The 15,134-nt window shown below is 38.4% G+C and overlaps 2 protein-coding genes across 6 annotated transcripts in view; one reads left to right on the top strand and one right to left on the bottom strand.

Annotated features, from left to right (window-relative positions):
• RIC1 (RIC1 homolog, RAB6A GEF complex partner 1) overlaps window positions 1-8,789 on the top strand; it is a 47,249-nt gene extending 38,460 nt beyond the window's left edge. For 3 of the 4 annotated variants that reach the window (XM_032097157.1, XM_032097156.1, XM_032097155.1), the window contains exons 19-26: window positions 295-1,023; window positions 1,347-1,505; window positions 1,616-1,749; window positions 2,745-3,031; window positions 3,836-4,030; window positions 5,795-5,972; window positions 6,107-6,295; window positions 6,594-8,789. In XM_032097157.1, coding sequence (XP_031953048.1) covers window positions 295-1,023; window positions 1,347-1,505; window positions 1,616-1,749; window positions 2,745-3,031; window positions 3,836-4,030; window positions 5,795-5,972; window positions 6,107-6,295; window positions 6,594-6,879 — 2,157 coding nt within the window. In that variant the 3' untranslated portion in view covers window positions 6,880-8,789. Of the gene's footprint in view, window positions 1-294; window positions 1,024-1,346; window positions 1,506-1,615; window positions 1,750-2,744; window positions 3,032-3,835; window positions 4,031-5,756; window positions 5,973-6,106; window positions 6,296-6,593 lie in introns of those variants that run through there. The other variant, XM_032097158.1, reaches the window with a different exon arrangement.
• A 3,914-nt stretch (window positions 8,790-12,703) lies between these two features.
• Window positions 12,704-15,134, bottom strand: part of ERMP1 (endoplasmic reticulum metallopeptidase 1) — a 33,979-nt gene continuing 31,548 nt past the window's right edge. The window contains exon 15 of one of the 2 annotated variants that reach the window (XM_032097159.1): window positions 12,704-14,935. In XM_032097159.1, the coding sequence (XP_031953050.1) occupies window positions 14,771-14,935 (165 nt within the window). In that variant the 3' untranslated portion in view covers window positions 12,704-14,770. The remainder of the gene's footprint in view (window positions 14,936-15,134) is intronic. The other variant, XM_032097160.1, reaches the window with a different exon arrangement.

The following is a 15,134-nucleotide window of genomic DNA, read 5'->3' as shown; positions in this document are numbered from 1 at the left end:
GAAGCATAGAGCAGGTTTTTATTTTTCACCTTTATTCTCATCTCTCTGCTTCCTGACTAAGTATTAAGGAGGTTAAAAAAAATTAAAGAAATGTCTAGAGTTAATATAAGTATTAAGTGGTCTTTTGTCACATGCTAGGGGTACAGTTAAGGGAGAAGCAGATTTGTTTCTTCTTCGATAGAAGAATAACATGTTTGAAGAGAGTAGTTCTTAGCTGAAAAGTAGAGTTCTTGTGAATAGGGTAAAAATAAAAGGAGTACTGATTTTTAATTTTTTATTTTTCATTTTACATAGCTGCCTTTTTGTGCTCCAGTTGTCCTTGCCCAATCTGTTGAAAATGTATGGACTACTTGCAGAATTAACAAACAGAAACGCCACTTATTGGAGGCTCTGTGGCTCAGCTGTGGTGGGGCAGGTATGAAAGTCTGGCTTCCCCTGTTTCCCAGAGATCATCGAAAACCGCATTCCTTTCTGTCAAGACGGATCATGCTGCCTTTCCACATCAACATATACCCATTGGCTGTTTTGTTTGAAGATGCCTTGGTTCTTGGTGCTGTTAATGACACTGTGCTCTATGACTGTTTATACACTCAAACCAGTGCTAGAGAACACTTAGAGGTTCTCTTTCCTTTCTCCATTGTTGAGAGAACCTCTCAGATCTACCTCCATCACATTTTACGCCAGCTCTTGGTTAGGAACCTCGGTGAACAAGCCTTGCTTTTGGCCCACTCCTGTGCCACATTACCATACTTTCCTCATGTACTAGAACTGATGCTTCATGAAGTGCTGGAAGAAGAAGCTACCTCGCGGGAACCCATTCCCGACCCTCTCCTTCCCACTGTGGCGAAGTTCATTACAGAATTCCCCCTCTTCCTGCAGACAGTTGTTCATTGTGCTAGGAAGACAGAATATGCCCTGTGGAATTACCTTTTTGCTGCTGTTGGAAACCCAAAGGACTTATTTGAAGAGTGCTTAATGGCCCAGGACTTGGACACAGCTGCCTCTTACCTTATTATCCTACAGGTAATGGCACCAAATATATTGCAAGACTGCTGATATTTACTAACATTGCAGTATTTTAAAAATAATGTCCTATCAAAGTTGTGCATATTCAACAGATTTTTAATTTAACGGTTTTCTGTTGATATTATGTCCGGTTATGAAGGGTGGTAAGATTATGCAGTGTAAGTAGTTAGTTTACTGTTTTAAATAGGAAAATACTAGCAAGAGATTTGCTGTTATAATCTTTGGTATACTTGAATGTGACACAGTGTGGCTTGATTTAATAGAACTTCTTATTCTCTACAGTAAAAGCAAATCACCTAATTATGCTTTGTTGCTTGCAGAATATGGAAGTTCCAGCAGTTAGCAGACAACATGCTACCCTCCTGTTTAATACTGCCTTAGAGCAGGGGAAGTGGGATCTCTGTCGTCATATGATTAGATTTCTTAAAGCCATTGGCTCTGGAGAAACAGAAACACCCCCAGCTACACCAACAGCTCAGGTTTGTGATGAGAAAAGTAAATACTGTGCATCAAGCCTTGTATGATTAATCTTCATGTTACATAGCATGTTTGGTCCTTTGAATGTATGTTTTTGTTTTCTTGGTTTTAGGAACCTAGTTCAAGTGGTGGTTTTGAGTTCTTCAGGCATCGCAGCATTAGTTTATCCCAATCAGCAGAAAATCTCCATAGCAAATTTAATTTGACAAAAACGCTGAGTATGCCCTCTGGCCCATCTGGGAAAAGGTAATGTCTTCTTCCCCACTTTGTTAGGTACTACAGTACTAACTTACCAATTTCAGTTACAGAAATAAATTATATGATAGATTTGTCGTAATCTCCTTCTGTATGTTTTGCATTTGTCATTTCACAACTTTCGTATTGTTTGCGTCTCATAACATTCAAGGAGAATATGTTCTCACACATGTAAATATATGTATGTGTGTTTGTATGTATACACAGGCACGCTTACAGAGATATTGCTGACCAAAAGACTCTGAAACCACTGGATGTGGTACACATTACATGTGTAGTAATTTAAGTAGCTCGTGAGACCACATGCCTCATATTTAAAGGATCTGTTTTGCTGAAAAATACATTTTGAACAGCTCGCAGCATCACAGTGTACAATGTGCTGTGCTCCTATGCACATCTTGATCTAGCAGCATGTTTCCAAGCTACAAATAGAGCGTTTTATGCCTTGGTATGAGCCCCTCTAAAGCTGCTGTATGCAAACTTGATATTGATAGGTATTACAGTCCAGAAGTAGTATTGAACTAAAATTCATTATTATCTTTGCTTTGGCTTGTTTCCCCATACATATTTTTAAAACAATCCTAGTATAAATTCAAATACTCTGAATCAGTAATTTTTAATAGAGATTATCTTAAAGGTTTGGATAGGAAGAGTTCTAGACCAATACTTGACTAGTTCTCTAAACTTTGCAGTGTCATCTACATTTTATCTCTCTTACTTTACTTTTTTTCTGCATTGCTGATAATTTAATGCTCTGTAAATACTGCTGCTGTTGTAACTTAAATCCATTATTTCACCTACCTGTTGAGGCAGTGGGATCTTTTAGAGAATATAAACAGCAAGGAATGATGGAAACTGCTTTTGCTGTTACATAGAAAGCCCCCCTTCTACTATTCTGGTCACTCAAAGTTCTGCAGTTGTGGCCAACAGCCTTTGCAACTGTGCTTTATCAGTGTTCATGTGGCTGTTCTGTGCTGTGTGTGCAGGTGGAGTAAAGACAGCGACTGTGCTGAGAACATGTACATTGACATGATGCTCTGGCGGCATGCTCGGCGTCTGCTGGAGGAGATCAAGCTGAAAGACCTTGGCTGCTTTGCTGCACAGTTAGGCTTTGAGCTGATCGGCTGGTTGTGCAAGGAGCGAGCCAGAGCTGCCCGCGTGGAGGATTTTGTGTGTGCTTTGAAAAAGCTACACAAGGATTTCCTCTGGCCATTTCCAGTTATACCAGCTTCGTCCATTAATTCACCTTTCAAGAATGGAAAGTATAAGACAGGTACAGTAACATCTGAGTTTGATATGCGCTAGATTTCCCTCCTGCAATGCTACATCTGTGAATCTCAGTCTGTTCTGCTTCTGTTCAGCCAAGTTAAGAACAGGCTGAGGCATGCCACCTGCACAGCTTTCTCACACAGGGTGTATTTTTTGAAGAGATTCTGTTTAGCATAGAGAGTATCTCTTGTGTGATTATTATTTCTGTTGAAATCTCTTGCTTTCTTAGGTGCATTGAATTGGGTATCAGGTGTGCAGATGTTGAACTGAACGTGGAAATTGCTGCAGTGGAAATTCTGCTGCAGAAAATTACTAAAATCAATATTACTATATAGTTTCTAGATGAGAAAATTAAAAAGCAGTGTTCCTAATATTTGAAATTTACTTTATGTTAGAGGGTGAGAACTTTGAAGACTTTGCTGTAAACCTCCTTTATGTTACTGATCTCTTCACCTTATCTACTTACAGCAAAGTTGACACTCGCTACCTTATCTCCATATGGCAAGGTTGACGTTGGCTGCCAAGTCTCCCTCTTCTTAGTTGCAGCATCATTATTTACTTCTGTTGAGTCTGACCACTTTATCACATGATACTTCTTTTATGCCAGGGGTCACATAAAAAGCTGATCATAAATTCCCAAAATACCTAAACTTGCTGCATTCCCTTGTATTTCATTGGTCCCCTGAATATTGACTTAGATGCAAGTTTTAGCCTCCTGAAATGCCTGAAGAAAACTGTCTTAATTTCCTTTTGGATACTTACATGATACTTACACTTCTATGATGTGTTTTGATTTTTTTTTTTTTAGCTATGGGGGAGCAACTGCTAAAATCTCAGTCTGCAGACACCTTTGTAAACATGGAAGTGGACACAGGGGTTTCAAACACACCTCGCAGTCGCAGCTGGCTTGGTACTATCAGCTCTTCACAGAGAGAAATTGACACTGTTTCATCCCATGGACCACACTTGCAAGATGCATTTCTTTCTCCTTTGCTAAGCAAAGGTTAGTCACTCTTCCTTCTATCTGCTCATTGGAAAAATGTGAAGTGTGTGCTTATATTTTGATACTTGCATGTTAGTGCTGTATTGTTGCTTCTCAACTGCTGATAAGGAAAATCCAGGGAAAAAAAAAGGGCTTAATGAAAAGTGAACTGAAATTTTTACAACAGAAAGATAATGCCCATGTTGTATACCTCTACGTACCTGAAGTAGAATATGAAGTAGATATTTGGTCTGTTGTGATAACTTGAAGTTAGTATTTTTTCAGTCTGGCTAGGAAGTGTCCTACATTTTAGGGGTTTTTTTTCTTTGTCTCTTGCATGGATCAGCCTCTTGCAGGGGTTGGAACAGCTCTAATTGCATGAACTTTGTGCTTTTGGGTTTCTTAAGAATGATACTAGATACATTACTTATTGAGGAAGTTGAGGAAATTAGAGACCCATATAGTTGTATTTTTTCCTATGGCTTTATTTAAATTGCTTTTTAAAAGCTGTAATGTATGATCAGCTTATTAAAATAGAAAAAGAAGTTTTACTTTTTATATATTTTTTATGAACACAGAAGGAGATGGAAAAGTTTGTCAGGCCATTCAAGTCTTTTTTAAATTTAATTTTATTTAAAAATATTTTATACTTCCTCTTGTCCTTGAGCATAGAGCAGCATTTTCAACATTATCTAAATCATGTGATTTCTGCTCTATTAGGGCAAAGATCTCTTAAAGAGCTACAATCTCTTTAAGACTGTAGAGCCTTCTGTGAGATTCAGAGCATTTGGAGATACTCTCTGTCAGCTTGGACACTGTCATTTTATTTTCACTCCTGTTTCTCTTGTTTTTTAAATCTGGAGACTGCAAGAAAATTAGTATCTCTTTCCATTGCACTGATTTTACTGCTGTCTGCCACTACTGCTCTTTCTATAAACAAGTATATCAGGGTTTTTTTCTGAGCTGGATGAAGACCTTTGAGTTCAATGGACTTTGGTACACATTTTGAAGCCGTTTATTTCTAAAGAAACTAAATTAATAGTCTTTAAAACATTGCAAGCTGAATTCTAATAATGATTTCACAAATTACTAATCCAGCACTGGTATTCATGGGCAAGAAGATAATCATATAACCTTTTGACTTCCTAAACATTTTCCAAGAAAAGATGCATATGCTTTAATACGGAAATTGTTCTCAGGGTAACTGCCTTCATGGCTCACCACTGTAATGGTTTTAGCTTTGATGTTACTGTTCCTTTGAAAATTTTGTTACTGCATGTGCTCTTCATGTTTTTACTAGAAATACTTCTTCCTTGTAATTTGGGCAGGTAAATATTTACATTACAAAGCATTCAAAATCTTCATGGTTTTGTATGGAGAAAAGAATTTGATATTGGAACTTCATTTTAACAAAGGTTAAGAAAGCAGAATTTTAGTCAGACAGTAACCTTCCCTAGACTTAATTCTAGGACTATAGTATGCAAGATACTGTATTGGTGTTTTTATGATGATTGCCAACACATATCTAGGATCCTGTACTGATACTAATTCTCCTGAATTATTTTTACTAGATAGAAAAAGTATTGCATTCCTGTAACAGTAGTTCTACCATACAGTGTGACAAGAAGAATGGTGAAGCAGGATGGACAATACGCCTGAAGTAACTGTGATACACCGTAAAGCATTACTGTTTGTCAATTTTTATAGGAAGTAGTTCAGAAATTCTGAATCTTACTAAAGTAAGTAGTTTCTCTTTTCCCTTATGTTTCTGAGTGTTTTTGATAGGTGATGAATGCAGCATTGGTTCAGCAACAGACCTGACTGAAACAAGTTCTATGGTGGATGGAGACTGGACCATGGTGGATGAAAACTTCTCCAGTCTCAGTTTAACTCAGTCAGAGCTTGAGCAGCTCTCCCTAGAACTGGCCAGTAAAGGGCCACACAAGTCACAGGTGCAGCTGCGGTAAGTAATGACACGTGTGCCTTTGAGACTGTTTCTTTCTCCTAATGCTGCATGCCAGCAATTCTCAATCCACACAATCACAGTGCAACTTTTGTCTTTGGAGTAGAAAAATAAATGGACTTTTTTCCCTGTAGGTACTTGCTACATATCTTCATGGAAGCAGGTTGTCTGGATTGGTGTGTTGTCATAGGCCTTATTCTCAGAGAATCTTCAGTTATCAACCAGGTTTTCAGTATCATGCAGTCCTCTGATATTGATGGAGAAATCTGTCAGAATATCAAGACTGGCCTAGATGCTGTTGAGAAGTGGGCTTCTACAGATTGGTAAGTATTCCTTTCTACCTTCATATTCACTCCAGCTGTAGATAGTTTGTTACCTAAAAAGCAACTTCGAGTTATCTTAGCCTTAGCTGAAACCTCACTTCAGAGAGTTGTAATCAAACTGGGAAAAAAAGAGCAAAACAGAAACCAAACCAAACCCAAAGCAACCAGCTTTCCAACTTTTATTGTTTGATTAGGATTGCCTTCTTCTCTTTATTCAAAAACATTTCTGCGTTTCAGGCACATGACAGAAGTACTAATTTCAATTCGCTCATGGTGTTGTATCCTATTCTCTTCCTAGCCCTGGGTACAAGCCATTTCTAAATATCATCAAACCACAGATCCAGAAACTAAATGAAATAATAGAAGAGCAAGTACAACCAGAAGCGTTTCAGCCAGTGAATCCTTCTAAGGTTCCTGAACAAGCAAACCCAAGAGCTGAGGAAAGCAGGACTTCATCTAGCCATGGCACTAATCCTCAGAGTGATGCTGGCAGCAGCAGTGCAAGCAGACATGAAGAAGACAAGGCTAAGACAGAGGATGAGGATTCATTCCAAGAAGGCAATTATGACTGTGTTGTGTCTTAAGTGGAAGGTGAACAACTTCCCAAGCATCAGGTGTGAAAGGAAGCAAACCAGCTCTTAGATCTGCTTCCGTGCTTTGGATTTGAACTCTTTTTAAATTTTGTTTTGGTTTTTTAATATTTCAATCTTTGGAATTTTTAGTGGGGATAACTAAACATCAGTTTCATCTAATAATTTCAAAAGTAGGCATGATTCTTTTTTGATGAAATTGTCAGACTGCAGCTTTACATTTTGATACTTTAAATAGTGTTGGAGAGACTGTGAATGGAGACAGATTCAGCCAATGTTCATCAGTACCTTTACATCACCAACACGTTCCGAAGAAACTACTTACATCTTGCTTGAGTTTAAAAGGCGAAGAGGGGATTAAATATAAAAACTGTTTTCTTTGCAGCTTGCCTGCCTAATAAATGTCTGATCAATGCAGTTCAGATTGGTTTGATACCAATATTTTGTAGTAAAGGACTGTAAAATATATTGTATGTTTTTGTGAATAATCTTGTACAAATACTCAAGATTGTACCATATTTGGAGGTACCTATATGTATTTGCATGTCTCTAGATGACTAGTAAAGTTAAAGCAGAGTTGCACTTCTTTCTGGATGAGGCATACTTTACTGACCTAACATTGACACAAGGTGGCTTACCTGTTTTTTACTGCCACTTAACAGATCTTGTAGTTGGGTTAAGGGACTGCTGAAGGTTATTTATTTCATTGTAAATTCTTTTCTGATAAATGGATTTTTAAAATGTAAATAATCATCATATACTCTTGCTATGGAAAACTAGTTTAACAGCTCATACTTAAACATTTTTCAAACATTTTATAATATGCATACTTCTGACTAAAACATATTTAACTTTCATACAATGTTATGGAAAGCTGGCTGCAGAAGTCTGTTGCTTTGAGGTACTTATTTTTTCTAGCTGCTGTCCCTATGTAATAACTACCTGTAACAGTATTAATTTAGATATTAGCTTGTTTGTACTGTGCAATCTGAACAAAAATGCAACATTACTCATTTTATACACAATAAATTAGTTTATTTTTTATAACATCACTTGATTACTGACCTGGACCAAACTAGTCATAGTAGGATAGTTACAGCATCTGTTGCTTTTTTAGTGTAGTTACTAAAGGAACATCCATTTAAACTCTGGAAATTAAGACTATTCACAATTAAGTTTTAAATAAATTGTGGTTTCATCATCTTTATTTGTTTGTAGATAAGATCTAGTGCTTTAAAATGTACAAATATTAAACTGTTGCTTTAGAATGGCTTTACGAGCCAACACAACCAGTACAAGTGCAATAATTGCGAGTATTACTTGGAAAGCTGGAGCTATTAATGAATGCAACTTGAACTTCATTTTAAGAGTTGAAACTGATACTGAAGTTAGAGGAAAGAAACCTGGTCTGAGTCCCAGCATTAAGCTTATTCTGCATTGTAGCTACTGGTTACAGATAATGTCTATCATACCTACAAGCCTGTTGTGACCTGACGTCAAAATTCATTCTTGTTTTAAGGGGATAATACTTAAAGCTTTTTTTATGATAAAGAAACCTGCTTAATCTATGTTAAAAGAAATAAAAACTGTGCTTCAAGTTAATATTTTTCTGTGGTTCTGTGGTAATGATGTAAGCCAAGCCCATCCTGGTCAGCTTCCTGCTGTTCAGGTTTTGGATCTGTGCAAGTAAAACCATACATTAACTGATATATTAACATTCTTAGTATTCATATCTTACTACTGTGCTACTGTTGTTTAGCAGGTAAATCTTTTTAGTTGTGAAATTTTAGAAGTTTGTACTTCTTTAGTAGTAATTATCTCTATGCAAATCTTACGTGCTAATTTTGTATTTTGATTTCACTGCTGTTATACTTGTAATTAAAAGACAAATGTATTCAACTTTACTTGAAGTTACTCCTGTGAAAAAGAACTATTTCTAACTTCAAGCCATCCAGGTAGGCCATCTTAGAGGGACAAAGTTCTCAAAGAAACCACCTGATGAGGATTGTTTTTTATACTCACATGGCTTGTTTTTACAGGATGAAGAATCAAACCTTTACCTTATTAGTGAATCTTTGAAGTTACATCCAGCTGCTGCTGTGAAAAGAGGTGTGCTGGGTTTAGGTGGCAAGGTTGTGGTAACAAGGAGGGCTGTGTCAGACAGAGCCAGTTCCAACAGACTCAGGGAAGCCTGTCAGGCAAGCTGGTACCTCCTCTCTGTAAAGTGTATAAATAAAGGCTCCTGTGGGAGATGAGTGAGGAACAGTCCTGCAGCGATACCGAGGAGCAGGAGGAGGCAGTCCAGCCACTGGAACTGGGATTCCCTGCAGCCTGTGACTCTGTACACATAAACACACACATTAAAGGATACACTGACAGTCTTGCTATTAGCATCTTACTGGTGTGGTACTGCTCAACAGCTCAGTCCTTTTAGACTATAGGGAAGGAGCCTCTCCACCTGCAACCCAGTGTGGAGCACACTGGAGCAGATTCCCACAGTGGCAGCCTTGGAGTGCCCACACTAAGCTGGTGGATGGAGGAGCCCTGAAGGAAGCTTGTAGCCTGAAGAGCCCATGCAAGAGCAGGTTTCTGGCAGGAACTGTGGCCCACAGGGGATCCATGCTGGAACAGTCTCTTTCTGAAGGACCATCCCAGCAAGAGGAGGATCCCCTTTGAAGCAGTTTATGAGAGACTGTATCCCATGGAGGGGACTCCGTTCTGGAGTAGGGCAATAGTGAGGAGAGGAAGGAAGCAGAGAAGAAATGTTACAGACTGACCACGACCTGACCCTTAACTGACCATCCCCAGTCCTTCTACACCACTGTGGGAGAGAAGGTAGAAGAGTGAATCTGGGAAGGAAGGGGAGGTTGGGGTAAAGTGTTTTAATTGTTATCATATTTCTATTTTAATTGATAACAAATTAATTTTCCCAATGCCAGTTTGTTTCACCTGTTGTGGGTACCAGTGAGTGATGTTCCTGTCTCAACCCATTAATTTTCTCATCCTATTTTCTTCTGGTCTGCTGTGGGGAGGGTGTCAGAGAGCAGTTTGCTAGGTACCCACCAGCCAACCAGGGTTAACCCACCACAAAAGGTTTAGTCATCTACAAATCTCCACTATTAAACAGAAGATAGAAAAAATGGGCCACTTAACCAGTTGAGAATCTGCATCTTTTTATGGAATTCCAACATGTTGACACTGTTCTCACTTTGTGTATCCAGCTCACTAAAACTGGCTGATGTCAGATTTCCTCCCTCACAACAATTTGTGTATCATCAAGTTTTCTTATCTGTTTCTCATCCTGTGCAAAACTAATTGTCTCAGAAAAACAGCAACAATACTTTATATTCCTTGCTACCAATTTAACAGATCCTTTCACATTGGGTATACTTGCAAAACTGCTTGAAGCAAGTCGCATTTCTGAAGATAACTTTTCACAATCACTTTTGTCAAGCCAAGTAAGCTAGTTTTTCCTCACTGTGTTTTAGGCCAAAGAAACCAGAGGGTTTTAGAGCTGAAGTGTCTGTAAGCTACAGGTTAGAGAGACACTGCTAAGTAAGCAGAAATACCTGAATTCATAATCTAACCAGAACCTGTACAAAGAGGTCCTTTTCATAATAAACTCGGGAGAAGCTGTGACATTATAAAAGATGACTGGTAACTTGCTGAGGGTGGTAAGCTGGCTTCAACTGAAGGAAGGAGGGAAAAACAACTTACTGTCTCAGCTTATTTCCTTTCCTAGAGCTGAAGACTGTTGAAGTACTCTAGTAGGCAGTGACAGGAATAGCAGCACAGAGTGAGTGGCCTAAGTCTTCCTAGTGTTTAGGCACAGAAAAGAGAGATACAAACTTGTTGAGCGTTCTATTTATCACCTGGCCCCTGAAATAGGAAACTCCTTGGGCATGCTTACTGAGAGAGCATTGAGAGACAACTTCACAAGTCCACAGCTGGAGCCTGAAGTTACTACACAGCAGACACATGGCACCCAACTAGTCTTTCCTAAATTTATTCAAATTACTGTCTTCTATCCAAAAAATTCCAAGCCCCCCAAAACCCGCCAACAAACACAGAAGAATGAATCCCAAATAATACAAAACAAAAACCTCTAAACAAACCAAAACCACCCAAATAGAGCAAACTGCCACCCCTCCCCTGAAAAGAACATCCCCAAATAAATTGTGCATGGGCACCTTTCTAAGATGGTTGCTCAAATTCACCTGTATAGTTACTGGCTTTAAAGCTTCTATTTGTTCTATTCTCAGAACAGGTTGAAATAACTGCTCCTTTTTAGATAAATTTCTGCTTAAGACTGATTCTTTCAGATTTCTGAAACATTTGCTAAGGACCACATGCTTGACATCCTCCTTGAAATACAGACAGCAGTGTCTAGATCTCCCTAATCTGGTTTGTACTTCCTGCTCAAGACTCTCCTTTAATGCTTAGCCTGTTCTCAAGCTGCACCCAACAGCTTTGACAGAACCATACAGTGCTGCAGCCCAACAGACCCTCTTCTGCAGTGAACTTCCAGGGAACCCTGGCTAATTTCTAGGATCAGTTTATCTTCTGAGACTGGAAGGGATTTTCATGAAGGTTGAGAATGCATATTTTGTCTTCAAAATGGAAGGCACAGCTACATAAGTTGACACTAACCACAGAATGCAGGTTTACTGAACGTACATGTCTTCCTCCCATTCTCTACCAAGACCACATACCAAGTTCTAAGATGGGTCATCCTGCAGGCCTCTTCCACATAATTATCAGAAGTCAGATTAGGTTTAGCCCTCAAGGGAGAAGAGTATGGAACAGCTTTGCCATGCAGACAAAATGTTCTTCAGCTATGTCGCACCTGCTACAACTAGCTCTGTATAGACTTGTTAGATCTTGTCTATTTGATTAGTGTTTTTCCAGGAGGACTGCAATCCAACTAAGATTGACAGACATTTAAAGACAGGTCTTACTAGCACAGAACAGCCCCACTCAGCTCAACAGTCTGATGTCAGTTTGTATATGATAGCTGAAATTTTCCTGTTCACTGCACCTATTCCAACACTTTCTTCAAATGCGTACTTCTACTTGACAGGTGATCTTGAAGGTATGGTGACACACTGTAATAATGCACTACATTGTATAACCACAACAAGTAGAGGCCTCCTTTGCTTAAACTGATGAAGTGCTTAGTACTCAGAGAGCTTCAGAAGTATGTATTTTAATAGAGAACAGTAGATTCTCAAAGCCATCAAAACCAGGGAAGAAGAGAAGAAGAAAGCAATTTAGAAACTGCTGTGGATGTAAATTGTTTCTGATGAGCACAGGGTGATTCTAATCAACTGTTTACTGCCTCCACTAAGAGTAAGTAATTTTTCTACTCTATGCCCTTGTATCCTTGAAGTTACCAGCTGCTTGCATTTTATACACTTCAAAGAGTAAGACACACAATGCTTTTTTATGAGAAATAACAACCCATAGTAGCAAAAGACTAATCTGCTTGTACTTGAATGGGGAAGCAGATGGACATAAACAGCAAATTTTTCCATCCTGTTTTTCTCTCTGTGATCAACAATAAATCTGGTCTCAACCATCAATTTTGCAAAGATTACTTAGCTTAGCTATCAGTGACTCCTCTGTATCACATCTTATTTCAAAAACCACCTTCCTTTCCAGGAAACCAGCCAGGACTCCCATTTAAACTTTTCTGAACTCAGATGATTTTTGTGTTCTTCGGCCAAGCTTATCTTCCACACAGCTCTAACACGAGCTGTCTAACCCAGCACCTCTTAGCAGTATTTCTACTCCATGCTCAAATAAAACATTACTGCAATGAATGAAAACAACTCAAATATACCTTTAATCATGCTAAAAATCAAGTTTCACCTATCAAGTTTTGCTTTTATTTACAAAGACAGAAATTTGCAACACACCAGACATACCTCATAATTAAATTATTTAACAAGGATTAAATCCTGAGACTGAAGTTATTGCTTCACTTAAAGTTTCAGAAATTGCCAACACACATTTTTATATTTTTGGCTCCCAGTATGAATTCTTCACACAGCACTTTCAAAGCATTAAATCAGAGGCAAAACACAAAAATCAAAACTGAGGAAGATGGCAAGTATCAGTGCAGCTTTAGTTAACTAGCTGTGCATCAGCTAGAGTACAGTACAACACATTCGTTGAGATTCAAGACACAGGACTTTTAGTTCATAACTCTGATTTTCAAATCACTAATAGCACTTTAACATAGGGAGTGTAGTTTCAAATCAGATACCATCAAATGAGTGATGATTAATGCACATTATGTATAAACCCATGGGTTTTAAGATACTTATGGCCAGTTCATTATGATTACAGTAATTAAACCTCTTACCCTAGTCCATGAGTGAGCTGACACTCTGTGAATGTCCCTTGCAACCAATGAAACTGATTCTTTCCACTATTACACACAATTACAGAACAATCCGAAGGAAAAATACCTGACTGGAGAGCTGTTATCCATCACAGCTCACACAAATTAACGGCCACATTTTCTTACATGTGCTCTGCAAACTTACCAGCACTAGCATATTTCTACTCTAAATGATGATGCCTGCACAAAATCTGCTCTGCATGACATTAGGGAATACTTGTGAGATGGAAAAAAACCACTAAAATTTGTAGCATGGTATTGATACAGCAAAATGCTTTATACATAATTTGGAAAAAAGCATGAAGTTCCTTCAGATACACTGAGTTCTTTGAATTTCAGAAATTACCCTTAACTACTAACCACTGCACTAAAAAAACCCAAAAACCTGGTAAGTACAAAAAAAGAGGTCAGTAGCTTCGGATTTCAAAGCTTGTCAATTAAAATTGGAAGATACTCTAAAACACTCACAGTCATTTATAAAATCCATCCTGTGAAAATAAAAGAGCAATCCAGACATATTAGACATCTTTTTAAGATTACTCTTTTAGGTACTTTTCCTTATGGAAAGCAAACCTTATTTTAAGAAACAGTAAAATGTATTAGCAAGTGCAATACCGTTACACTACCAAAAATCTCTCCAGAGGAGATACCAAAATTAGCCAATTCTAATAAATTGGAAGGTAACTTAAAATTTAGAATCGATTAATTGTAAGACATCCACATAAAGGAGTGGGAACTTAGCACTCTTACATAGGAGAGAGCAAGTCACGTGTGCTGATAGTGAAGATCCCAACAGGAACAAAACCACAAGATGGTAGAGTTAGGTTGAACTTAGCCACTCATGCCGTAACACCGAAGAGACGGGAAAAGGGGTAGAACTAAGTTTTTTAACAGAAACATACAATTTGGATAAACAATTACAACATTCCATCATAATATTGATTTCTCTGCGTTGCGCATTTGCCAAGGACTCAATGCAACCTGTACGAGCATCACAGTTTTCAGTGACTTCATCCAGTGACAAAAGTAACACTCAGGACTTCGCCACCTCCGCCCTGCTCCCACAGGAACAAGCTGCTTTTAGCTGCAGATCTGACTTGAATAGGACGGATAGGATTGGTAGGTGATACTCCACGTACCTGTGAAGTACGGTTGTATTTTACACAGCAACAAAATAAATTCCATGAAGCCCTTCCATTACAATTGCCACCATTTATTATGCTAATATTACCTTGTCAAGTGCAGTTTTCATTTTAAGAAACCCACGAGCCAAACTGCCACTTCAGTGGAAGAGCCAAGGTGAACTGCATTCATGTTGACAGAAAAGTATCATTATATCCCCAAGATAGCAGTAGTCTTTAAATAGTCAAACTGCCAAAGAAACACAATTTGCTGAAGTCTCTGGCATCTTGTTACGAAGTGCTTGCCACAAGAGCATCCTGCATCAGAGATAACCCTATTAGCCCTGCAGCATTGCTGTCAAAAGACAAAAAGGTCGTAAGTACAGGACCAGCCAGAAGAAAACGTCCAGTTTGGAAACCTCTCCAGTAAGGTATAGAGTTGAGGTGACTTTTGATCTTCCCCAAAAAAGTAATGTGCTGCTATGGCGAGGGAGACTATTCCATCAGAATGCTTTTCTGGGGCCTGAAAGTGAGAAAAGGACAACACAGTCTTTATGATTGTTCATGACTTTTCAATATGAGAACAATTCAGATGCACTTTCCTGCAGACAGTATCTCTGCAACAAACTTCATTCTGCAGTTCTTTGTCCTCTGTGTTAAAATACTTCCTATCTTCAACGTATCAGTCTGACTACATGACAAGTACAATCTGAAACTAACTG

The sequence above is a fragment of the Corvus moneduloides genome, chromosome Z (genome assembly GCF_009650955.1).
Source record: "Corvus moneduloides isolate bCorMon1 chromosome Z, bCorMon1.pri, whole genome shotgun sequence".
Taxonomy (NCBI): domain Eukaryota; kingdom Metazoa; phylum Chordata; class Aves; order Passeriformes; family Corvidae; genus Corvus; species Corvus moneduloides.
Note: the sequence above shows the minus strand (reverse complement) of the source record. Positions and strands in the feature narration are given on the sequence as shown.